This window comes from Sphaerodactylus townsendi, linkage group LG07 (genome assembly GCF_021028975.2).
Source record: "Sphaerodactylus townsendi isolate TG3544 linkage group LG07, MPM_Stown_v2.3, whole genome shotgun sequence".
NCBI classification, from domain to species: Eukaryota; Metazoa; Chordata; class Lepidosauria; order Squamata; family Sphaerodactylidae; genus Sphaerodactylus; species Sphaerodactylus townsendi.
Genome location: NC_059431.1, coordinates 62078118 through 62105080, shown reverse-complemented (window position 1 = coordinate 62105080; position 26963 = coordinate 62078118). Strand labels below are relative to the sequence as shown.

Genomic DNA, 26963 nt, shown 5'->3' with positions numbered 1-26963 from the left:
ATGTGCTATAAAGTTGCTTCTGGCTTATGAATCAGTGACTTTCAAAACATCCTCTCATGAGAAACCTTGCTCAGAACATGCAAACTGAGGACTGTGGCTTCTTTATAAAGTCAATCCATCTCATGGTGGGTCTTCCTCTTTTCTTACGGTTTTCACCATTTACTAGCATTAATCATTTTTAACTTCTATCGTGTTTCCTTGAAAATAAAATAGGGTCTTATATTAATTTTTGCACCAAAAGATGCATTAGGACTTCCATGCGCTTGTGGGTAGGGCCATGGCCTTTAGGGGAAATACGCACTCACAATCTTCATTATAGGAGGGCTCTGTTGCTTCCCTGTCCATGTGGTGCAAGCTGCATCCTCATTGGCAGGGAGCACCCTGCTGGATCACACCATCCTGATCTGTAACTACCGGTGGGGCTTATTTTTGGAGTAGGGCTTATATTTTAAGCCTTCTCCAAAAATCCTGAAAAATCATGATAAGGCTTATTTTCGGGGTAGGTCTTATTTTCAGGGAAACACCTTAGTAGCATAATTACCAGATAAAGCTTTTCTTGGACTAGTCAGTTTGATATGACCTCGGTTTGACTTTCTTGGACCATACTTCTACTCCTATCAACTTCATTGATTACCCTGTCATTTCTAGTGTTATGAAATAGGGAAAAAGTTTTTTCTATCTACTTTTGCTATGTCACTAGTATGCAACATTGGCTCAAAAAACCCCAGTCTATTTTATTACATAAGGGCTGTTCGTTTATGCATACTGAGCACATGTAGGTCCTTCTACAGGGTGTAGGGTTAAGGCTGCTTTGATGCCAGAAAGAGCATTTCAGATGCAACTGCCAATGGGACTTTGAAATCTTGTTGCTTTTGTTTTCATCAGAAGAACATGAGAAAGTCTTTCTATACAATTATGCAATGACTGCAAGAAAATAAAAAATGATACACGGTCATATCTCAGTTTCAAAAGAGCCATAAATAGGATTCAAGCCCCTGGATTCATATTGAATTAGATAATTCCATAATTAACGTTGCTTTAATAATTAAACATATTTATAATTAGCTAGTATACACATGGCTTGTTTACAAAATTTTGGAGGCATTTATATTTTATTGAACAGAATCTAAAAATTAAGAACCATTCTTCACTATCTCAGCGCACGCTCTTTCCTCTCCAACAGAAAGGCTGACAGCCTTGGTAACAAACTAGTTGTATTTTTCTCCTTCTGAAATTGAACCCTGAAAGCTTCTTGATATAAGTTTTTGAGTTGCATTTCCTGAAACTGAATAGGAGTCTCTTGGGAATAATGTGAAATAGGAAGAGCATGTGGATTTCAGAGTGCTTGGAAGTGTATGAATATTACAGATGTATTAGGTGCTGTTTTTAATAAAGGTGCTGAAAAAGCTCAAATGAGCAATTCACACAAGAGCTCTGCTTCAATATTTGTATAACTTCTGCCTCCCACAATGTTCAGTATAAGAGCCTTTTGGTCTCATGTGAATCAAAACAAACTCAGGGCTTTTAGCAGAGGCTGTGAGTAGAATTTCTCCTTGTCAGATCAGAAAGTCCAGTTTGGTAATTGAATTCATCAACATAATGCTTTATGTGCAAGAGAAATTAGCTCAATTTATGCACCACAGTCAAAAGTGCGGAAGTTCATCTGCAAGCTGGGAGGCTGATGCTTGACATCTCTGTGTGTTTGACTATAACTTAATAAGAATCTCCATAGCTTGCTTGCAGGCATTTGTAAAGTCGTGCAGTTATTCTTGGTATCAAAAGTACATCTCTCCCATTCCCAAGATAAAGTCTTCCTGTTCTCAAAAAACAGCATTTCATTGATGGCACCATTTGTTAAGCTTGTTGCAAAGATGTCAACAGAAATATTGGATATGGAAACTGCCTTGTCAGGTCACTGCCTTGGATTTCCAGACCTCAAAGGAATTTCTCTCAAAGTGCCCAGTAGTAACCTTTTGAGGCAGCTAACATGATACCATAGAAAAAGCCACACTAGATTTGTATATGCATGCTTTTGCATTTGAACCCACACTTAGGGGGAGGGGTTAATGTGATTAAAAATATGTGTAGGATAATGCTGTCATGAACTGGATTAATGAATTAGATATAGAGGAAGATTAAATATTTTAATGGGCTAATATTTTACTGTATGTGTTTGGATTTTTTATCCCACAAGTGGATTGATACAGTTTGAAAAAATAGGACATAAACATAGAAACCATTGAAATATAAATTACAGTTAGTCCCAGTAGATTGAAAACACAATTGAGGCTATACTCATACCGGTAGCAGCTTAATCTCATCACTTACAAAGCCTTAAAAACAAGACCTTTCAGAAGATACTTAGGCCCTGACTTTGACAACTTTCCAAGAGGAAAGTCAATTACATAATTGTAGGTCAGCCACAGAGAAAACCCTGTCTGCGTCTCTTTTGTCCAGACATGAAGTGGGGCACTGTAAGTTGATTGTAATGGGTCGTACGGGTCAAGGCAGTTTCTGTATTGATCCAAGTACATTAGAGATTTGTATATTAAGCCAATACTTTGCCCAAAGCCTGAAATGCCAGTGCTAGTCCTCCTGGAAACATGCATTTCAGAATGGGGTGTGGGGAGATAGGTTGCAATATTTTCAGTTGCTGGTATCACCAAACAGAATGGTTGACTCTTAGAACCAATGAATGAAACCTGCAGTACCTTTTAGAACAAGATGTTCACGGTTTTTCTGATTTGAATTGGATCCTGCTCACCCATTATGTGCAGAAGGACACTTTCATAAGGGAACCCCTGGGGACCCACAACAACCATGGGGGGAAAGGCCACTTGCTCACTCCCAAGTTTGTATTTTATTTATTTATTTATTTATTTTATTAAACTTATAGGCCGCCTATCCCCGAAGGGCTCAAGGCGGCTTCCAACATGGCTGTTACATAGACAGCAATCAACAACATAAAATACTAAAATCATTAAAACCTAAGAACTAAGCAGCAGTTTACTACAGAACTATAGGTTAAGCAACCCAGTTCATAAATTAATTAAGACAGGCGCCCCGCCGAAGGCCATTAAAAGAAGAAAAAGGGGAGGGAGTAAGCTGGGCCTGGGATGGAATTTATAAGTAAGACAGGCCCTGCTTTAATAGAATGGAACGGCAGTCTCAGTTTTGATTTCAATTCCAGTGTCGATAGGGGGCAGTAGATCCACGGCCGGCCTTCCTAAAGCCTGAGTGGAAAAGCTCTGTCTCGGTAGGCCCTCCTATGGAACTCATTAAGGTCCCACAGGGCCCGCAGACAGCCGGAGGTAAGGTGATTCCACTGAGAAGCGGGGGCCAGAGTCAGAAAGGCTCTGGCCCGGGCTGAAGCCAGTCAGGACACAGGTGCAGGACCAGGGGTCACCAGTAGATCTGCCGCTGTCGAGCGCAGCCACCTATGTGGGACATATGGGGTGATGCGGTCCCGCAGGGTATGTGGGCCCCATGCCGCGTAAGGCCTTTAAAGGTTAAAACTAGCACCTTGAAAACGCATCCGGAATCCCACCGGAAGCCAGTGCAGCACGTACAGCACAGGGGTGATATGATCTGAATAAATTCACCACCTGTTAGAAGTCAAGCCGCTGCATTCTTGGACCAGTTTCCAGCTTCCGGATCAGTCATCGCGAAGGGAAGCGTCTGCCAGAGCGAGTTGCTACAATCAAGCCTCGAGGTGACCGCTTTACGCATGGATCACAGTGGCTGGGTCGGACTTGGAGAGAGTAGGGAGCCAGCCGCCGTGCCTGGCGAAGGTGGGAAGAACGCAAATCGGTGCACATGGGCCAATTTGGTTCTCCATATGGATAACAGCATTCCAGGCGGACCCCCAGGCTGCGAGCCAGAGATGTTAGGGCCAACATGACCCCCTCCAGATTTGGCGGCTGAAATTCCCTCGGTCTTCTCCCTCCGGCCCAGCCAAAGGGACCTCCGCCTTCGCTAAGTTAAGCTTTAACCTACTCTGTCTCAACCAACCAGCAACCTACTCCAGACAGTGCGCTGTAGAGCTGTATGGGCGGAGGTCAGCTCCCCCCTCCATCAACAGAATGAGCTGGGTGTCATCCAGATATTGGTGACAGACCAGCTCCAAAACTCCTCAGCACTAGCTGAGCTTAGGGGCCGCATGTAGATGTTAAATAAGAGCGGGGAAAGCAAGGCTCCCCTGAGGAACCCCACAATTAAGTGGGGCTCTGTGGGAGGCCTCATCCCCAAGCATTCTCATACCTGTTAAGCCCCGACCCTGGAGAAACGAGAGGTAATCCATTAAAGGACTGTGCCTCTTTAACTCCCAGAGGCAGCCAGGCGGTGGACCGTGCTGTCATGATCGACTCACATCAAACGCTGCTGTAAGATCGAGTAATACTAGCAGCGCCGATCCGCCTTCGTCTAGCTGCATGCGGAGCATATCTGTGATGGCTATGAGAACGGGTCTCCGGCCCCATGCCCAGCACGGAAGCCGGACTGGAAGGGATCGAAAATGATAAAATCCTCCAGAAAGCCCCAGTTGCTCCAACACCACTCTCTCAATTACCTTCCCGAGGAACGACAAGTTCGAAACGGGACGGTAATTGGCCAGATCTCCAGGACGGTTGGATGGTCTTTTTAAGAGTATGCGGACCACTGGCCTCCCTCTTCAACCCAAGTAATTCGGAAATACCCCTTGCTCAAGAGAGAAGTTAACTGTAATCAACAGGAAGGGTCGTAACTCCTCCCGGCAAGCTTCTTTAATTTCAGCCAGGAGGGGCACGGATCCAGAGGACAGGGTAGTAGGTCTACCAGCAGCTAGGGCCCCGTCAACATCGGACTCACAGAGTAGGGAAACCGGGTCCAGACTAGGACCTGGTCATGCGAGGGAGCTCCTTGTGTCTTGTTACTGTATCAAGCGTGCATCGAAGGTCCCGGCGGAGTGGATGCTAATTTCTATCTGACAAAAAAAAAAGCTCTGGAATGCCTCACAGCCAATTGCCAATTTAGAATTTACAGACCCCTCCACCAAAGAGGTGAGGGATCGAACAATCCGAAAACGTTGTGCTGGGCAGGAGCTAGTAGATGCGAGGGAGGACGAGAAATGGGCATTCTTCGCCCTCCGTGTCAGCCAAACTCCATAGGCCTCTCTGGCAAACTGCCCCATAAGTTGTTCAAGCGCCCCTTCGCCACGGAGCTTCCTCCACACTCGCTTCTAGTCAGTCTGAGTTTCCCGCCTCATTTGGAGCAGCTCCTCGCATACCAAGGGGTCTGGCCGTAAGCGGGGACCTAGAGGGCGCTTGGGAGCAATCTCCTCGATGGCATCAGAGAGCCTGGAATTCCAGTCTGTCACCTGCTCATCGAGGGCTTAGGGGGCTCAGGGTCCCTCAAGAGAGCATCTTAGGAACCTATCTGGTTCCATAAGTCTCCGCTGGGCGGACATAAATAAGTCCACGCCTAGACGGGATTACGCGGCAAATCCACCCGGACCCTCAGGGGCAAAATGGTCGGACCACGGCACTCTGCTAACAGAGGATACGCACTATATTCACTCCTGCCCCAAAAACCAGGTCTAAAGTGCGTGACCGGCCTCATGAGTGGCGCGCCAGTGTGTAATAGGGAGAGGGTCCCAGCTGCCGCCATGGATGACACTCAGGTCTGCTGTCGTTGAGCATGAGGTAGTGTCCACATGGACGCTTGAAATCCCCCCCAAGACAATAAGTCGGGGGAATCGCAACGCCCACTCGGCCACCGGCCTTCCAGCAGCTGCGGTAACAGGTCAGTCACCGGGTGCGCAGGGCGCACCGGTACACCAGGAGAACGGCCAACCTCTCCCTTGACAGCCACTCCAGTCCCGCACACTCTAACCTCGAAATTTGAGGGGCAGGGACTGCCCTGAAGGCTATAGACTCCCGGATTTAACATCGCCACACCCCTCCCCCCCCCCGCCCTGTGTTCGAGGCCGGTGGACACAAGCAAAACCTGGGGGGGGCGAGACTTCGCCTTCAAGGCTATGACTGCTTTCACCTTCTCACACCCAGGTCTCAGTGGATGCAGGCCAGGTCCACTGACTGCACCCTCGAGGGAAATCTCGGAGTGTCATTGTTTTACATTAATGGACCTGGCATTAATCAACACCAGGCTCGAAGTAGGGTATACCTGAGCCCCACTGCCCACATGCCTCGGGATAGGTCAAGGCCAGAAGGGGGTCGAAAGCATGAATACATCTCCCCCCCCTTCTCTCATATGGCCCCCCCCTCCCCCACCGACATATCTCCACCGTCCCCAGACCACTGGGATCCCCTGGTACCCATATTCTGCCCCCTCGCTGCCACACTCCCATAGTTAAGCCTAGTATATACTGACAATAGCCTTGCAATAACACCTACTCTAATAGTCTAGCCTATACACAGATATATATTGGCTGCCTGCAGCATTCAACACCTTTGTTTCTGCCTTCTGTGGCAACCACTAGTTTAAGCAGCTATGCCTAAGTTAATTAATAAATGGACTAAAAATCCAGACTAAAAGCTAAAAAGCTAGGAAAGTGCTGGTGCTTGTGTAATAAAATGAAGAGATGGGATGAAGGTCGGATCACTGGGCTGATTACGATGACCTTCTAAGTCCAAAGTTGTCAAAGTGTCTCTAGGGCCACAGGGTCGGCTAACGGACAAAGATATTCAGGGGTCCCATTTTGAACTCCATAAAAATCCTGGTAGGTAAGGGTTTTGGATGTTCCGCGATCTGCACTCAATGGCCAGCTGGCGCCAAATGGCTAGGTGATGGATCACTGGACAGGGTGGTTAGATGGTGGGCCACAGGGCAAAAAAGAATCCCCTGTCCCCTGCCTCTCCCTGTGATTCGCAGGGCAAGTGGAGGCCAGGAGGCTGCTGCCACCAGTCTCCCTCTGATAGATCAAGGCTAGTGGTCTCTCACACCACACTCCACACTCACACCACTACAGGAGGTCCCTGCCACCGACCTCTTCTGAAAGTATCGCAAGTCCTCCTCGCCACAGTATCGCAGCGCCCTTATCACCAGTCTCCTCCAGTGACGCCACAGTGGTCAGGCAAGCGCCTATCGTCCCGACGCCAGAGGGGAGAGGTCTCAGGAAAACGCAGGGTGGGGGGGGGGGGGGGGCCTGCCACTTACCTCCCCCACTGTCTGAACACACACCCCTACAACATCCCCTTCACAGCCTGCAGCGGATGCTAGGGCAGATGGAAGACGTCATTTGACCAGAGACGGCAACAGCCGGAGACCAAAAGCAAGAGACCAAAGCATATATTAATATAACCTCCAAAGCACCGAAGTCATCCCAGAGACCCACGACTAGGCTGTCTCTTCCAACAGGCTTAAGCGCAGTTGTTATTCCCTCTCCTATTAATAAGTGGGTGCTTCATTAATTTAATGCAGGTCTTCACTTGGAGGCAAGATGGGGTCTCTACCACCGACCCCCGATACTGTTGCCCCCAAGCTGCTCTGCCTGCGAGTATTGCGCTCAGCTCCCTTTGATCGTGAAGTTCTTGGCTCGGCAGGGTCCAAGTTAGAAAATGGAGGGGAGTCTCTGCCACCGACTCCCAATGATACTGCTGCCGGAGCGCTCCACCCCCAGTCACCAGTCCACCAAGCATGGGGGAAATACATGTAGAAATGTCTTTTGTGGCTACATGGCCCCAATCCACAGATTCCAGTATCCATAGATGGGACCATGTTAACTGTTAGTTTCACTGTTAGGATTGTAGTCTATTGCAGTGGTTATTGTATGTATTATTTTGGTTTTACTGCATTGTTTTCTAGTTTTGTAATTCACTTTCTGCATTATGGTATCCTATCTATGTCTTTAAAGTTTTCTGTTTGTACTGTCCTGTAGTTCTGTAATCCTAGTCCAATTGGGTCTCTCACTCATCCGCCGCTTTCCTGCCTGCAGCTCTGCAGACAAACAACTTCTTGGCTCACTGGGCGGGGGGTGGGGGGTGGGTGAAGGAAGTGGCATTGACTCCAGTGTCTCTAGATATGTATCCTGCCTTTTCCTCTCCGTGCGCCCCCACCTGCTCCTTTGCCTGCCTGGCTCATGTAGCAGTGACAGTAATCCCAGATGCTCCTTCTCCTTATCTGTTTGTGTACCTACCTTTCTGCCTGACACATGCAGTGTTTATTCTGGCTCCCACTCACCTCTCCCTCTGGCTACCTGCCCACCCAGCACAGGTGGAAGCAATTCCTGCTCCCTCCTCTCCCACCCTCTTCCAGGCTTTGGAGACACTCCTATATATTGTCTGTTCAAGTGAACACAGCATCCTTCAGTTTGATGGGATTCGTACCCCCCTTCTTTTTTTTAAACTTTTTACATTTTTCTACAAGTTTGGAGAGTTCTCCCAAGTGCAAACCTGGTCACATTCTCTGGGTTTTTCTGCCCACATGGGATCAGGTTGATAATTAGAGATGTTATTCTAGAAGACAAGTGTGCCTCACTTTTTTCTCATCTAGTCTGACTGACCAGTAATTACTCCACCAGTCTTTGCCTCAGCCCTTCTCTATGCAACCATTTCTGTACTTTTTTCTTGCCTCACAGGATAGTTAATTCATTAGCTATAAGATCCGTAGAGCTCCTCAGAGGAACTCTAATATGTACTACAGGGCTATCACCATTCAGCATCCACACTTGAGTAGTCAATGGGGAGCAATCTGATGACATGCACTTTTCACACTTGTCATTTAAATCAGCAATAGAGATGCAAAAGGGAAATATTTGTGTGGTTATATGATTTTGTTTCAAGGATTTTCTTTCCAGGAGCAAATGGATAGCACTGTGTCAGGAAGATAGTAGCTTCTGCAGTGACTAATATAATTTCTTCTATCACATCCTTCTGGAAAAATGCAGTTATCACAAGAATACACAGAGTGTTCAGAGGCCAGCTACGCCTCTGAACTGAATCAAAGGTAGTTCGGATATCACTGGGCAAGGAGCCTTTGTTTGGGCAAGCTAGATATAGGAAAATCTGACTCTCTGGCAATGCTTAAAGAGGCTGTCTTCCTAGACAAAGAGGAGTTCTTGTTCTCAGGGGAGAACAGTACAGTGGAGGATGGCTCAGATGAGTCAGAGCTTGGGATAGTCCAGTTTTTGTTATTAGATTTTAGGTGGCATTGAGGAATGTACAACTCTAAGTATTCCAATTTAGTTTAAATTTTGATAGTTGGACAGGAAGTGCATGATAGGATTGGCTAGGGAAGAAAGGACTCAGGAAAGCTAAGACTGGCGTTTGCATATCCTTTGTGGCTAGAGAACAAGTATGACTTTTCCAGGACTTCCCTTTTGTTATTCAGATGAAAACAGTTGAAGTTGCAGGAAAGGTGTTGCTGGCTGCTGTGCATATTGATTAGGAGTGAGAAACATATTCTGTCTTTTATTATCAATGTCCAGAATTAAGATTTGGCATCCACTTTAGTCTGAACTTAGTCTGAACTGTGTGACACCAATAGAAGTTATTGGTAGGGCACTGTCCAGAAACAGGCACCTCTCTCTTGCTATGGGCTTGTCTGCCAGCAAATCCCTACATATGCTTATTATGCAGCTTATACAATTCAGTATCCCAACATATCTATTTTACTTAATTTGGGTAAATTTCCAGATTTAAGTTTTTTTTAATCAAATAATAGCTTTTTGCATTACAGGAGAAATTGCTTTTTAAACAAACAGAATGATCAAATTCTATGGATAATTGCAAACTATTAGGCTTGTCAGAATTAGCTGTTGGGATTCTGGCTGTGATTTCAACTATGAGGTACAGCCTTTTGGGTCACAATGGTTTTCTGCCTACCTTCTTTTTTTAAAAAAGCAACATTTTTCTTCTGTCAATGTACCTTGCACCCTTCAAAGGATCACTGCATTCAAACATCACAATCAAATCTCCATTTTGTCTCTAGTAGGCAAGAACATAGCTTGTTTGTCATGCTTGCAGTGGCGTATCTGCAATGGAGACATGGGGAATCAAATGTCCCTGGGCGCCCCCTTGTGGGGGGCCCCGCAAGAAATGCAGGTCCGTTTGTGGGTTTTTTTTGGTATTTTTAGTGTTTTTTCTGTTTTTGGCCTGCAGAGGGTACAGTTTTTAGGCTGGCAGCACCAAAATTTCAGTGAGTTTTCTCTCTGGAGGAGACTCTCCTGATGATACTACCCAGTTTTGGTGTGGTTTGGTTCAGGGGGTCCAAAGTTATGGACTCCCTAAGTGGGTTCCCCATCCCTCATTGTTTCCAATGGGAGCTAATAGGAGATGGGAGCTACACATTTGAGGGTCCATAACTTTGGACCCCCTGAACCAAACTTCACCAAACCTGGGTAGTATCATCAGGAGGGTCCCCTGAAGATACTCTGAAATTTTGGTGCTGCTATCTTAATAGTTGCACCCCTGACAACAGGCACACACACACCCCGATTTCCCTAGATTCTCCTTTTAAATCCACCCTCATAATAAGGGAGAATCTGAGATCCCCAGTTTACATATTGAAAGTAATACTGTTTCAGGGTGGGGGAGAATCCACCCCAAAACAGCATCACTTTCAATATTGTTTAAACTGGGGACCCCAGTTTCTCTCTTTAAGGTAGATTTAAAAAGAGAATCTGGGCTCCCTAGTTTAAACACCATTGAAAATGATGCTGTTTGGGGGTGGATTCCAGCATCACTTGTTTAAACTAGGTACCCCAGATTCTCCTTTAAATCCACCTTAAATGGAGAATCTGGGGTCCCCAGTTTAAATAACATTGAAAGTGTTGCTGTTTCCCCCAGTTGGGGGGACTGGATACAACACCATAAAATGTTTTCACAGCAGTAATAAAACATTTTGAAAGCATTTTGGAAATGTTTTCAATTTTTTTTATTTCTACTATGTAGCATGGCCCATTGCTATGTTCAGATTTGTGAATTGGGGCATGTTCTATAATGTGATGGTGACTTTGAAACGACCTGGTGTAATAATCATTGTTTGGTCACGGTGGGGGAGGGCAGCTGCCTATGGGGGGGCGGGGCGCAAAACTCAGATTTGTATCCCCATGCTCCATTTTCCCTAGATATGCCTCTGCATGCTTGCACAGTCCCTTCTGCATCCCTCATATATACCGTGGTCTCCTAATTTAAGAATTCCTAGTTTGAGAATCCTTTAATCCAGCTCCAATTTGTCATGATGTCTGGATGTAGGCACCTGAGCAAACTAGAGCTTTGCTGCATTTGGATGTCATGAAAGATTAAATGGAGGTTCATGGACACCATAAATACACACAGTTTGGTTAATTTCCAGTTTGGAATCACAGTTGGGGGGGAATGAGGTCTGGTTTTTCTATGCTGTCTGCATTTCTGTGTCATGGCAAATTAGAGCATGATCAAGCCATGAAATTTTCAATCAAACTCCATGAGAAGAGGAGGCAGGTGAGAAAAAGCAGGGCAGCTCGAGAGTGAAGGAACAAGCTGTGTTAATTCACAATGCTAACAAACCTCCACTTAATTAGATCATGCATCTGATGAAGGGAACTATGGCTCTTAGAAGCTTATACCCCAAAATTTTGCTGGTCTCTAAAATGCTGCTGGACTCAAATCTAGCCAGTTAATTAGTATTCAGTATGACATCTGAATGCATTTGCTGTTGCCTATCCACAAACTGGAATTTAAGTTGGTATAAAATCCCAGTTTTTAAGAAGAACTGAACTTTAATTTGCACAGATGGTTGCAACTGGACATCATGGAAAGTTAAAATTTGAATGAAGGCTTCCTGAATTAGGAATGTATCAATTATGCATTGTATGTATGTGTGTGGGGGGGAAGGCATATTAATCACAGACTATATGTTAATCAGTTCATCATCACAAACAATAGTCATGCTTTCCTATGGAAAACCAGTTAATGAATACAGGTTTTCCTATATGCTTGGGGAAGGGTAGCAAGATTTGTCTTTGTCTGTCCTGGCATTTGCTTTGCTTTAGTCAGGAGGATGTTTTCAGTATTACTATTTTTGCTTTTTACTTCAGAGTTCACTATGTTCTGCTTTGTTTTTATGCCTTTTTCAAAAGTATATTGCATAGGTCAATTTGTGAAATAGTATTAAGAAAAATCTTGTTGGAATTGTGAAGACTTGCATTATTGGTTTCTTCAATTGCTGAAATATTTTTAATGCATGCTCCAAATGCTGGTATTCATTTTATATTTTATTGGGTTGATAGGGGATTCTAGAATTTGGAATAAGTCAAAACTAAAGTGATGTAGTACAAGATGTAACAGTTATACAGTACATCAGCAGTGAGCCTGGTCAAGCTGTTATCTCCCCAACAGTTCTCCATCTGTAAAATGGGAATATTAATGTCTTACCTTAGAGATTTTAAAGTACTCCAGCAGCAGAAGGGCTATATCAGTGTAAAATTAATAGATGGTTTTTCCACTTCAAAAGAAATGTTACCAAGCTGAATTTTTTACTTAGTATGCTGGGCTTCCCCTATAGTGGTGAAGCCAATTTTTTTTAATTAGTAGCACAGATGGATATAGCCACTATAGTAAGGAATTGGGTGCACTTTAATATTCTACACTTAGCTGCATCATCTGGTGGCCAAGAAACACTCCTAAACTCCTCAACTGACTGATGGATGCCTTTGTAAAGGCTTGGATGGTCACTTTATGCAGAATGATAATCTTGCTGCTGTACATAATGAGGTCAGCAAAGCAGTGAGCAAGGAAATATATAATTCTGTAGCATGGGTCTGTAAGCACAGCACTGTCTAGGCTATTTAAGTTTAATGAGGCAGCTACTGTGCTGCTGCATACTCTCGTTGAACAGTCTCAGCATGTATTTCAAAACGAAAATGTGGCTCATAATCCATGTCCCCGTGCACTCTTATCTGTGGAACTGTGGCTCCTGTTCTCATAAGTCTGCATTCTTCTGCATCTCTTTGTGTGCCAACAGTATTGGAATTAGTCATTTGTTTCATTTTCATTGTAAATGAGGATCAGAATACTATTCGTTTTAATGTTTCCTGAATACTGGAACTACTGTAAAGTAACACTTAGACAGCATGCATTCTCTGTTGAGAACATCTTGCTGTAAAGGAGACATAGCAGTCCCTGCAATGCGAGTTACATTCTTGGGCATTGATTCCTAGTCTTAGAAATTTTCCATTCATTTATTTACTTATGACAATATAGCACCTTTCACACTATTTTGTTTGGTTCAAATAGCTGTTTGGCAAGCTTCAGTAAGTACAATTGTGTAGTTATGCCAATCAGTAATCAAAATACCCAATTAATACCTGATTAGGCAAAAAAGTTTAAATGCTGCAAGGCAAAAATAAAATTAAGAAAGGAATTTAATGCCCAAAAGTATCAAGATAGAATTTAAGCTCTGGAAGAGTCAAAAACCAGGGTTTGGCAATGAGCTCTAAATGGAGAGTAAATGTAAATATGTGTGAAGCATGCATTTCCTGATCATGTGGAGAATTTTTCTATGACTGTTTTGTGAAAAGTGAAAAACTCAATTCTGTCTAGGTATAGAGGAGTTCAGGCCACGAGATATCGAAACACTGCCACTTATACAGAAGAAGGCACACATTTTCAGGGAACTTTAGTTTTTCTAGCATCATATATTTTTGCTTATGATAATGTAGTCCCAACATTATGTGTTATAAATGGTCAACCTTTATTGAGTACAGGTGTTATTTCCCTGTGCAATCACTCCAGTCCTGTGCAACATATAAAATTCATCTCTTTGAGGTGATAAGGAAAAATGAATCGATGGTTTTTTTTTAAACCTCCCCTTGCAGCATATATTGTTACTGCAGGCAGATTATTGTTAAGGGAGCTGGTGTCAAAAAGAAAAAGAAAAAAATCCCTCAGTCATTAAATGCTGTTTTTGGTGTTGCGTTCGATGCTTGATGATGCAATGCACTTAGCAATAATGGATTATTTTTCTCAGAGGGATTCCAAGTTTATTGTCTGTCTTTCTCTTGAAAGGTATAACTTGGTCAGTGTTGTGGTCAGAGCCTGACATGGAGTTGAAATGAACACAAACTCAGGTTCCTTTGCACTGTGTAACTGGCAGGTAGGGGAGACAAAAGGTTTCCATCTTTCCGTCTATCACCAAGATATTAAAGTCTAGGGGAAAAATAAAGAAAGGAAAGAATGCTTTAAAAATATACATAGAGGTGCAATCTCTCAACTCCACATAATTTTCAAATCTTCCCAACTCCTGCCAATAGCAGGAGGTTTTTTTAAAGTGTGGGGGGAAAAATCCTCATTTCAAAGAGAATCAATAAGACAGTGTTGCTTGTTGAAGAGCCTGCTGCATTGTTATTAACGATCCCTGCTTTTCCCCTTTGTGTTAAAAATTTGTAACAAGAAATGGTGCTGCTATAGTCTTGCTGAATTTTAATGACTTAAGATGTTGGTGGCTTGTTATTTTTTTTCCCTGGCATTCACTCATAGTAGCCCTGCTTTTATGAAATTGTCTTCTAATCTTTTTTCCTAGATGGAAATCCTGTATGAATGTGGAAGCCATTAGCAGAGTAATTGCTGTCTGTTACCATGACAACCAGCCGCTGCAGTCACCTGCCCGAAGTCTTACCAGACTGCACCAGCTCAGCTGCTCCCATGGTAAAAACTGTGGAGGACTGTAGGAGTCTTGTGAATGGACAGCCGCAGTATGTCATGCAAGTTTCGGCCAAGGACGGGCAGCTGCTGTCAACAGTAGTACGGACGCTTACTACACAGAGGTACAGTAGTACCAAGCCAAACCAATTTCCATTTATTCATTAAACTATACTGGGAAGAAAGTGGAGGGAAAGGATGGGATTTTAACTACTGGATTCTAGTATCTCTGGTATGGATGAATTTTGGAACCAGGCTAAGTTGTATCTGTTTTAGTAACAACTAGACTAAAAACTACTATTCTGTGTATTCACTTTTTTGAATTCTAGGGCACATTTTATCCATCAGTGTGCATGATTTGCTCCCTCCTCTGAGTTTATGATTACATTCTCGTGCTCATCATAACTTTATAATTAACACTTATAATTAAACTCATTCAGCATTCTAGTGTTGCAGGCAAGAGGTGGGGGCAGAAATGTTGGGAAGATGCAGGTGGCAAAGTGAACTAGTTGCAATAAATCCTCCTGATATGCAAAAAGAAAACTTCTTGAGTGATATTTTGCTGAGTTGTGGGTCCTGTGGGTACTTGTGAGACTAGTCATTTCAATAAGGTGGTGTGTGATCTCAGACTTCCTCTGTCTACTCTATGAGGAAAGAATTGTGGGTTCTTCATCAGTTTATGGACTGGCATTCATACTTTCAGGGCACATCTGCTACTGCTGTACCACACTCAAGCGTCAGCAGCATACCTTTATACAAAGTTATGATGAGTTATATTTGACTACTGCGTTTTTACATGTACACTTTTGTTTTTAAAAAGTAATTTTAAAAATAGAGGCTTTTTATGGGGATTTTAAAAAATCCTAATAGCATGCTGTCCCCTCCACCCCCTGGAGTTTAGTGTAGCATACATAGTACTCATTTTGTCTTTACACCTACCACACTGAGAGTGAATGTCTTGCTAAAGTCCACCTATGGTGAGAAAGAATTTGACCCTCCAAAACCAACATTATAGCTACTTCCCTACATGGGCTCCATTTGAAAACAGAGGCTGTACAGGATCAAATTGATGTGGGATTGTAGACTGGTTTAAGTCTTGAAACATCCAGTTGATTTTTGAATATTTCTGCTTTACACCACTCACAGAGCAGTATCTGATCTCCTGTAGTGTTTTAAGGCACAGAACAAATATGCATATTAGGATAGTAATATGAAAATACATACTAAGCTGCTCACACCCCTGTTCAGCAGTGTTACTGAATTCCAGATATTTTAAGTTGAAATTTAACCACCTTGCTAAGATGCAGTGGTTTGTGGTGGGGGATAAAATAGCCTGGGCATCCGTTGCAGTGTATTTACATATTTGTGAATTACGTTTTTCACCTTAAGCTGAATTAAAAGGCTTATAACAGAAGCTTAATAGAAAAGTCCCAGGCCTGTTCTCCTCACACAGTATTCTCAAAAGCTGTAACAAAGGGGCTGTGGAGAGTTGTTGCCAGTTTGAGTAGACAGTGTTGGATCAGATGGACTTCATGTAGTAGAAGGCAGCCTCACGTGTGTTTTTTGTGACAGTTCTCCTAAAACTTCCTTTTTATAAATTTGAGGAAAATCTTTTAATTTTGTGGGGGTGGGTGGGTTAGTAAATAATTACTTGAGTTGATAAAGCATGAAAGAGAGCTGAATTTCAAAGCTCAAAACAGTGATAGCAGCTGTGCTGGTGGGCTTTCATTCTGTGGATCTTTGACTCCAGCAGTGGTAAACCCATCCTTAGAAAGCCAGAGCAGCTTTTTTTTCACAGGCAGCATAGTGCTAATCCTTGCTGCTTTCCAGATAAAAAGCAAGAGGAGGCAGTGAACACAACTAATAAATAGGGGATTATTTTGTATTTGTACAAGTCCACTGTTTATGTTGGACAGAGGTTCTCTCTTTAAATAAAATAAAGCATGTGAAATGATCAACCAAGCTATGCCACACCTTATCTCACTGTGCTCTGGAGCCTAAAGCCACAGTTGGGAGTAGCAGTGAGAAAAATTATTCATGCACCAGAGCAAAGTGAGGAACACACAGGATGTTTTAGGGCTGTGTTCTTCTCTCAAGTGCACTCATTTTGTTTGAAAATAGATCTTTCTCTGATTTCATTACATGTGAATGGGCAAACTCATCCCCCATCACATTTAAGTTATGACTAAGTTTAATTAACTTTTTGAAGATTTACTCAGTCTTTCCCCTACATGGAATAATTGCAGCTATGGGAAAAGTCAGTATTTATCAGGGCTTGGGGAAGGGACTGGTCTCTCCCCATGGCACCTCTGCAGTTGTTTATTAGGACAATTAATTATATCAAAGGATCTCTGATCCTAATCACTGATCTCTTGTGCATCTTCTGATTTGACTCAGTTTGAATCTGCATTGCTGATTTCAGTGCAGACACATTCTTAATAATAGACAGTTTGGCTAGATATTGTCTGCATCAGCATGTGGGTGTCTACCGTAGCATCTGTCTCCATTTCCTGTCCAGTGTGAGCACTGCTTGCCTGATAGCATATGCAAGCAAAACTGTTTATGCTTAGTGTTAGCTCTTGGATTGGTAGTTAATTAATGGACTTTGGAAGTAGTTAAAGTAGTGTCATTCCTAGTGTAGCCAGTTACAGAAAGAAAGAGAGAAAAGACTAGAAAGCAAACAGGAACCACTGGTTATATAGAATTAAAGCCTTCCTGAAGCCCATGATCCATCAATATAATTAGCACATTCTCTTCCATAGTAAGATCTGTGTATGTAACTGCTAACTGGGAAATGTCCCTGTCAATGTAATTATCTACTCAGTCACTTTTTCAGATTGGTCACTTAGTCTCTTAGCCATTATACTATACTGTTTCTTGATGGAGAGATCAGAGTATTACTCTTGCTCTGTTTATTATTGAAACCATATTGTAGTTAAACAAACTATGGTTACTGTGATTTTCTGAATACATAGCACCCCACTAGTTATCATAAGTTAAGGTCCGTCAAACCAGGATCAAAAGTTATTTTACTGACCACATATAATAAATCATAGTTTTCTCTATGGTTTTATGTGATGCATTGAAATATCTAAATTCTGGCTTAATCATTGGTTGTGGCAAACCTGAGTGATTGGCTGAATTGGTTTCATAACCAACTACAAGAGAAATAAACCATGATTTTGTGTTACGTGTGAACCAAGTTTCTGCAGTGATGCAGACATAAGATTCAAGAACAAAGTGAAGCAAGATGCCTGAAAGAAAGAAAGAAAGAAAGAAAGAAAGAAAGAAAGAACCAGACGATCTTCATATCTCTTCCACCTTATAACTAACTTTCAACCTCTCCGTTTTGTCTTGCAGTCCTTTCAATGACAGACCGATGTGTAGAATTTGCCACGAAGGAAGCAGTCAAGAGGACTTACTTTCACCCTGTGAATGTACAGGGACCCTGGGAACTATTCATCGCAGCTGCCTGGAGCATTGGCTGTCATCTTCGAATACCACTTACTGTGAACTCTGCCACTTCAGGTTTTCAGTAGAGCGCAAACCCCGACCGTTGGTTGAGGTCAGTAAATGGGGCATGTCCTCAAAAGCTTTGCTTTAATGATGTATGTTTTACACCCGAATCACAACAGCTTTGCAGCTTCAATGAAGCAAAAGAAAAGCTATGAGTTTGGGAAGCAGGGAAGGGGGTAAAAGAAGGGCAGGACTAATTAAAACCTTCATTTTTCAGCCCCAGACATAAGTGATAAGAGTGGAATTGATGGCTTTGTTTTTCTGTATTTCTCTGTATATTCTGTGGTGCCTTCAGCAGAGAATGTTTAGTTTACATACCATCGTTGTTTTATTTCAGACATAGTTGACACAAATCTACTGAGCATTAGGAGGAAATTATTGGTAGGAATCGTAAATACAGGTTAATATTTAATTAAAAAACAAATCTGGCCATATTATATTTTTAATAATTGTTATTTGCCAATCTGTTATTTGCCAAATGCTAGTAGTAATCCACTTTCTCCCAGTTGCTTACATTGCCAGCTGGAATGCAATTATTTTTATTTAATTGGACTTAATAGGAGAACAAGACACTTTCTTGTCTGTCTTTTGAAATGTATTATAGGTCACTTAAAAAAATGAAAGTGAAGTAGTGGTGATGAAACTGCAGAATAAGGTATATTTCTGTGAGATACAAAAAGTTAATTGCTAACATGACAACATAAAAATAAATTCCATCATTCACTTGGGAGACATCAGATGTCTGATTATAGAATGTTGTTATCCTTATGTGAGACTCTGCTGACACTCATTTCTCTCTAACAAGGATGCATTTTTATCCAGTTACCAACATTTTCCCATCCTCTGTCTGACCTACAACTAGGAGCTTAATAAATGAACTCTTCTAAAAGTACTACTCCCCCTTTTATTGATGTCAGAATCACATCTTATACTCTGCAGTGGGATCATCAACAGAGGCTATAATCCTACTTAAACTGACATCATTTAATCCAGGGCACACCTATTGTTGCAGCCAAATGACCCATCTAGCAATTGCTATGAGTACAGGAGCTCTAGTGCATTCTCTGGCCTATGTAGCTTGATCATATGCACCTCACTGGAAACAGAAACATTGTGGGTTCATCACTTCGTACATATGAAATAGAATTCTGCTCTCCAGTGAAATGAATAGGTTCACTTGTATGTGGAGGAGCTAGTGTGCATTTTGTGGATTTTGGGATTATGGAAAACATCCTTGAATAGCAGGAAATGTAGATTTTCTGAGCACAACGAGCACATTTGCTGTATGGATCCTGTTTTTGATTGTTAAATAAACAACAGTAGAACATCCATTGTTGAACTATATGCTTGGGCAATCACCTATAAACATATTGTTGCTTCTCAGTCTAGATCATAGAATTGTAGAGTTAGGAGAGATCACAAGGACCATGAGATCCAACCTCCTGCAATGCAGGAACACACAAAGGACTCCTGAACGATGGCCATCCAGCCTGTTTAAAAACCTCCAAATAAGGAGACTCTGCCACACTCTGAGGCTGTGTATTCACTATTGAACATTCAGGAAGTTCTTCTTAATGTTAGGTGGGATCTCCTTTTCTACTCTCCTGAGCCAATTATAATTGTGTGAGATTTTTTCATTATTATTTACAATAGTTGCAAAAATGAGGGGTTTTGTAATGAATGTAATTAACATGGAAATTAAACACGTGTGGGGCATTATAGTCCCAAAGGATATGGAATTGGCCTTCCTCCTTATATTTCTGTCTAAGCAAGTCTATCTCAAGATTCTTCTGCAGCTGTCTGACTGCCCAGATGCCTTACTGTCTTTTTGCCACCAAAAGCCTTTCCTTGTTCTTCTACCTCTTCCTTAGACTGCTGTTCTTCAAACTAAGTGGCTGCAGTGCTGTCTGTATTACTGTTTAGAATCTTTCCTATCAGTTCTCCATAGACTTTAATGTTAAACATAGGTTCCTTTCATTGCCTTCAAAGGATGGTTCTTTTATTCTATCTTTCTGACATTTTGCAGCATTCTAGGGATGTCTATGCTCCCTCTGAGCTTTTTCGTATTTGGATAAAAAACTTCAAAGATACAGATCCCAGAAAAGGAAGTGGGGCTTCCACTGAAACCATTGAGGAATAATAGTGAAATAGAATTATGAAAATGAACAAACATAACAAAACAATAACAATAACAAAACTATACAATAACAAAGCAAAACTATACAAAACAAACTTCCATGCATAAGTCCAGAGCCTACCAAAAGGACAGAAATGTCCTGATTAAGAATGCTTGGCACCTTAAAGCCTAGCACTTTTATTGTGGCATGACATTTAGATATGAGTGAGCCATTAGATTGCATATCAAGTTTATGGCATCACAAATGTGCCCTCTAAATCCAAAGCAAAACCCAGTCACTTTTAATTATCAGTAAATATGACTTCTGCAGAGAAAAGTATAAACCTTCCAAGATAAATAAATGGTCACAAGATTGTGCTGAGTAAATAAATAGATTTTAAGGCTCAGTCTATTTCAATTTCACCCTCGGGATTGACTGTTTTCAAAAAAATGTTTTTTGCACAAATGGAATGTGACATTTCCTCAGAATTAATAGTGACTGGGCAAGTCGAAAGTAAAAGTTAACCCTTCCAGAGTATGGAAGATTTGCTGTTAGAACACTACATGGGCCGTTTCTGCACGGGCAATTCATGGCGGCCTGGAGACGGTAAAAACACCGTCTCCAGGCCGCCATTCGCACGGGGGGCGCAGCTGCAACGCAGCCGCGCCGCCCTCGTGCCGCCCGGCCGGCCTGAAGGCGGCGTTTCCCCAGAGCGCTTGCCAGCGCTCTTTTTGGGGAAACGCCGGCATGAAGCTGCTGCCGAGCGAACGGCAGCGGCTTCATGCCGCCTCCCCCACCCGGCACTCACCTTCTCCCCGGGCCTCCGGCGCGTCGCCGAGGCCTGCGGACACGCCCCCCTGGCCCTGCGCGCCTGCTTCAGGCGCGCAGGGCCAGGGGGGCGTGTCCCCAGGCCTCGGCGATGCGCCGGAGGCCTGGGGACAGGCCGGGTCGGCTGGGCACCGGCGCTCCGCGGCGCCGGCTGCCCAGCTGCTTCAAGGACCGTCCATGCGGACGGTCCCAGCGTCTTCAGGTCGGCGCGCAATGCGCCGACCTCGCCGTTTCCGCCGCCGTGCGGAAACGGCCATAGTGAAATAAACGTTTCCTTTGGTGTGTTTTTTTTTAAAGTGGACTAATAAATATGTCATGTCTGCTTGGTCAATTGAGGTATAAATGAGAGCACCTCCCTTCCCCAAACTCTGTTCTCCCCAAGCTCCACTCCCAAATCTCTTGGGATTTCCCAACTGGGAATTGACAAGACTATGCTGGTTTCATACCTCATTCATCTTGCCCAAGAAATGGGCTGCAACTTTTAACTGGCAGCTTTTATTCCATTTTTAATGTTTTTTTCACAACATAATGCACAGATATCATTTGTGGAAGCAAACGGTGTGACTTTGCTATCAAGCCACAGCTAGCTTATGGGCTTTCAAAGCAAGAGACAATCAGAGGTGGTATTTGCCACTACCTGTCTCCATGTGGGCTGAGAGAGTTTTGAGAGAACTGTGACCAGCTCAAGCTCACCCAGCAAGCTTCATGCAGAGGATTATGAAATTGAACCCAGTTCGCCAAATCAGAGTCCATCACTTAAGCACTGCACTATGCTGGCTCCATAGAAGCAAACATACAGCATGACTTTTCAAATACTTGGGAAATTAATACAGGCCTGCATTTGTTGTTTCTATCTCTTACCTGGAATCATCTTAGGTTTGGGGTCAGTAGTCCTACAGTGATGTCAGGTCACCTGCCTTCTTTATAAATATAAGGAAATAGAAGCAGGAGAATGAAAATTTAGATGTAAGGTTTTACATGATGTTTTGATCTTCCTGTTGGATAAAGATGCATATTTGTCTTCTCTTTTTTGGCTGTAGTGGGAGAGATTAAAATGTGTTGTTTCTTTTTTTGTGTTAAAAGACCACAAAGCCCCAAAAATTGTATTAGCAATATAAAAGGCACTTATTCCCTCCAGGCTGTAGAATTTTTAACAAAATAGTAGACAATAGATGCAGTTATATAAAAATGTAAAGCAAGTGATACAGTGAATAAGCATTTTGAAGATTCGCTTGTTTCTAGTTTCACTTCAGTATCAAAAGGCTTCCTTTAAAACATACAGTAAAGACTCTGCATGCTTTATGTACTGCTGTTTGTATTTATGTATTCTACACGGTACAGCCCCTTGATACATTTTACAAATTGCAGTTCACTGGCAAAATATTGCAAAGATTGCAATCACACTTATGCCTTGTCACATGTTCAGATGCATCAGACCCATGTCGGGATTCTGGACTTCCACCTTCTTTTCCCTTCTCTTTTTCCCCTTGTGGACCTCAGCAACATCAATGGAATGATCGATGCAGTAGTTTTTGTCAACGCAAGACAGAGGTGATTTCCGTACAATGAAAATAAAACATTTTGCAGACGTTTTAAAAACGTCTACAGCCAACCAAAAACAGCCAGTGAAAAGAGTTGTCTGCCAAAATAGATATTTTTCCTGCCTGCTGAATGGAGCTCTTGTTAGTTTCACAGTTGTGCCTGACATTTTGTGTGCTGCTGCAGAAATTCTCCATGCCTCTGCCATTTGAGGAAGATTTCCCACAGAGCTTTCAGCTCCTTCGTACATGATTTCACTTTTAAAAACAGATGAATAAAGTTTGTTTTGCCTAGCGATCCTGCGCATGTGTCAATTTTCCTTTTTCTGTTTGTTTTTAGGGGGATGTCTGCCAAGCTATGGCGACACAAATATGTGCATATTTCAGCTTCCCTAATTGTGTTGTCATAGCTTCACAGACATCCCCCTCAAAACAAAAAAAGGAAAAACGGCATGTGCGCTAGATTGCTGGACAAAACAAACTTTATTCATCTACTTTTTACATGGAAATCGCACGCAGATCAGCTGCAAGTAGAGGAATCCTCCATGGGAAGCTTCAGAGAATCTTTGCTGCAGCACACAACATGGCAGATGTGAACTATGAAAATTAAAGTAAGAAGCCTGGGTAGGAGAAATAAAGTGTTTTCTGCCTGCGTATCCCCTGGCCTCCACAGAGGGATGAAAGTCAGCAGGAGGTAAGGTGGCGTTTGGGGCCGATGTGGGGAAAATGCCGCCTTCCTCCCACTGCCGTTTGCATGGCAGCAGGTGGAAGACGCTGCTTTTGAAAAACCTCGCTCATTGAGAGAGATTCAAAAGTGGTGTTTTCACCCCACTTGAGGCGATGCAGCAGCGCCAGCTATGCAGACAGCGCCCCAGGGCGCTGTTTTCTGCCCATGCGGAAACAGCCTCAGTTACTTATAGGGAGACCCAATTAGGGTTTTTTTTGACTTGGGAATAGCCATTATGACAAAATGCTTGCAAAATTAATCTTACTTTCTCCCTTTTAAGTTGCTTTTGTGTATCCTAACCCTCTACTGTTCAGCGAAGCAGGAACTTGGTCTCCTGTTACTGAAGCAGAAGGCCAAATGTTCATTGCACACAGGAACCACATCAATGCTAGAAGGAAAAAGAGCTTTGGGCTGATAATCAACAAGATGAAATGGCTCATTGCCCTTAAGAGTTAAAAGAGAGCTGACAACTATAGCAGAGCTGACAGCCTATAGTAGCCGAGGAGGGGTTAAGTACATTATACTCCCTTGAAGTTGTTAAAGGCTGTGCCAAAAGATTTACTTTTTTTCTTTTGAAAGTGTGTTTTAAATACAAAAAAGACCACAGAGAGACATTATGACATGAAAAAAATACAATACCCAACAAAATGAAACAGTTTGAAAAGACTGCTCCATATTGTATATTGAAGCCTGGTAGCTCTGATTATTTATTAAAGTACTTTGACTCTCCTATACTTGAGACTCAAAAGCTACTTACAAAAAGGATAAACAATAGGAATTTAAGCAAAAACTTGACAACTAAGCAAGTAGGCCCTCAGTCCAAACTGAAAGAAGCATTGAGCCATGAGCAGAGGCATAGCCCAGGGCAAAATCTGAGTTTTCTACCTTCGCCCCCCCCCCCCCAGGAATGGGAGCCGCACAGCAGAGATCCTCATGATTTTTGCACTAAGTCATCCCCAAATCACCAGCACATCACAACTCCAGCCATTAGCCACATGTCTGAACACAACAATCCACATTCCACGCTTCATAGTGTCGCAGTGGTGCAAAAATCTGCTTGAAAAACATGGATCCGCATGGATCCTCATGATTTTTTCCACTTGGTCACCCCAAATGCACCTGCACATCACAGCTCATACCCATAGATACATGTCTGAACACAATAATGTATGTATGTTGGGGTGACTACCAGTCCTGTCAAGGTAAAAATCATGGAGCACAAGAACTGTATAAAACTAAGGAGTTTGAACGCTCTACTATTTCACTATATAACCTCTGCCCACACTGAGGCTGATTCCGCATGGGCCAAAAACAGTGGTGTGAAAATGGTGTGAAAACAGTATAAACCCTTTTATACCATTTTAAACCCTTTTACACCATTTTCACACCATTTTCACACTGCTGTTTTGGGCCCATGCAGAATCAGCCTGAGAAATAGCTGTGCTTTTGGATGAAGTTGTGGAGAACTTGCGGCAGGAACATCCACAACTATAAAGTGTTTTGGATTTACCATCTACAAATGTTGGCACCTCAAGGTCTGAAAGAATCAGCAGATTGGATGTACTTTGTATAATTTGGCTTGTGGCTTTCAGATTAGCAGTGTAATTTTTTTTCCATTTTCCCCTTTCTTTCCCCCTCTCTTTCTTTCCTTGTATGATGTGTATCATATGGCAGGTACTGCATCATCCTTTCTTATCACATAATAGCTTACTTAATTAGAGTGTAAGTGCCAATACGTTTTATCACAGGTTGATGTTTATCACTTGAAAGATTGGTAATTAAATACTAGATATATTGTAATTGGTTATCTAGAAAACAAAAATTTTGCTGCAGGGAGAGTCTTGGGTATCTTAAATTGAAACTATAATTTAACTTATGGGATATATTTTTTATTACTTAGATTTCAGTGTGAGCCAGTTTCAATAGTGAAAGACCCATGGTTAATAGGCAGCATCAGGCCACACAAGACATAAAGTATATAGGAACCTATATTTGATTATTTGTTCAAAATTTCCAGTTATAGTAACAATATTGGTTATTTTAATTAGGTTCTTTCATTTTTAATTCCATCTTCTTAGGTTTCCCTAATTATCTTGTTTTATATTTATGATTGCTGAGAAAGGCCACATAGGCGAAAATACTGGTAATTTACAATGACTGTATCACCAACAGTGTCTGAGATCTTTGTAATAGGTCATATTGATTTTGTCAGGGTGCCTTCCACAAATGAAACTAGTGGTGAAAATCTCTTTGACTAATAACTTTCTTTGATTCATAAAGAGACCATCTTTAGTATATTGTAGCATCTTAGGGCACATATAAATCTTTAAAATGTTTCTCTTTTTTTGTCCCAAGCAGAAATCCAGATTTTATTCCTCTGTTGCTTCTGAAATATCGTTTTAAAATGTTCCCTAAAATTAAATTAGCTAGACGTAGATAATGGAAAAGCTGCTTAAAACAACTCCCTGGTAAGGAAGTGCAAAATTCTTTGCTGTCAGGAGCTTCATAAGCTTTGTATGCACAGCCAGCAAGTGCCCTCCAGTTTTCAGTTTTAGATAATTAAAATGTTTTTAAACCTCTTATTTTTGGAATATAAAACTTTTCTTGAAACATATGGTGTCTTATGTTGTTGGGATGAAGGCATATGTTAAACAGCAACACCCCCCACCATCCCCGCAGAGAAATACTTGCCTCACTAGATGTGAGATAACAAGATTACAGGCAGTTCCATGGCTCTGTAAGTGTTATGTTTGCAGCAGAGTAGCTAAGTTAGTCTGTTGTAGCAAAATAAAAGTTCAGTGGCCCCTTAAACTCTAACAACATTTATTTCAATATGGGCTTTTGTGAATCACAGCCCACTTCACCTGGCAAATAAGTAATTATACCATCAGTGAATGAATGACATTCAGCCAAATTAGCACAGGGGTGGAACCATCTAGCCAGGGCATACCAAGGAACTACAATTCCCATCAGCCTCTGTCAGCATGGCCAATTGGCCATGCTGGTAGGGGCTGATGGGAATTGTAGTTCCTGAACATCTGGAGAGCTGCAGGTTCCCTACCCCTGGTCTAGCACGATGGTAAGACAACCTAGACAGAGCCACTTTCTTAGCTCCCCATGTAGTATTGAATATGTCTGCCAGGAATTCAGTTTAGTGTCACCTAGAAGGGATGTGTGGGTCTGTATTGTGAGAACTGGAATTTTAGAAAGACTTTTAAATTTGGGGGGAAAGATCACCCTGTCAATATCCACTGGCATCTGTGAGTCTTGGCACTTCAGCAAGTCACCGTGCCTCTTGATTTGGCCTTCAACATAATCCTTTTACATTATCTATCTCTATGTTTCTTAAGAACATTAAGATCTTCAGGGAAAAGGATTATAAAACCATCAGGGTTAAGTGAGTGGTTGGGGTGCAGGATATTAACAGCCATGCCAGTACATTATTGCAAATCATAATGTGCTTGTGACACTGTAACATGACATCAATTCAGCCAGGAGATATGTCGGCAGAAATGCTTGAGATTTACTTGTTAATGGATTTGTGGTTGCAAAAAAATGAACCTGTAATGTTGAGAATCCAGAATGAGGCTTTTCTGGAAACTCAGCCAAATTTTATCTCATA

General features: G+C 42.4%; 1 protein-coding gene across 4 annotated transcripts in view; it reads left to right on the top strand.

Annotated features, from left to right (window-relative positions):
• Nucleotides 1-26963, top strand: part of MARCHF3 (membrane associated ring-CH-type finger 3) — a 109413-nt gene that overhangs the window by 58753 nt on the left and 23697 nt on the right. For all 4 annotated transcript variants that reach the window (XM_048504305.1, XM_048504303.1, XM_048504306.1 and 1 more), the window contains 2 exons: nt 14497-14740; nt 17976-18180. In XM_048504305.1, coding sequence (XP_048360262.1) covers nt 14553-14740; nt 17976-18180 — 393 coding nt within the window. In that variant the 5' untranslated portion in view covers nt 14497-14552. The remainder of the gene's footprint in view (nt 1-14496; nt 14741-17975; nt 18181-26963) is intronic.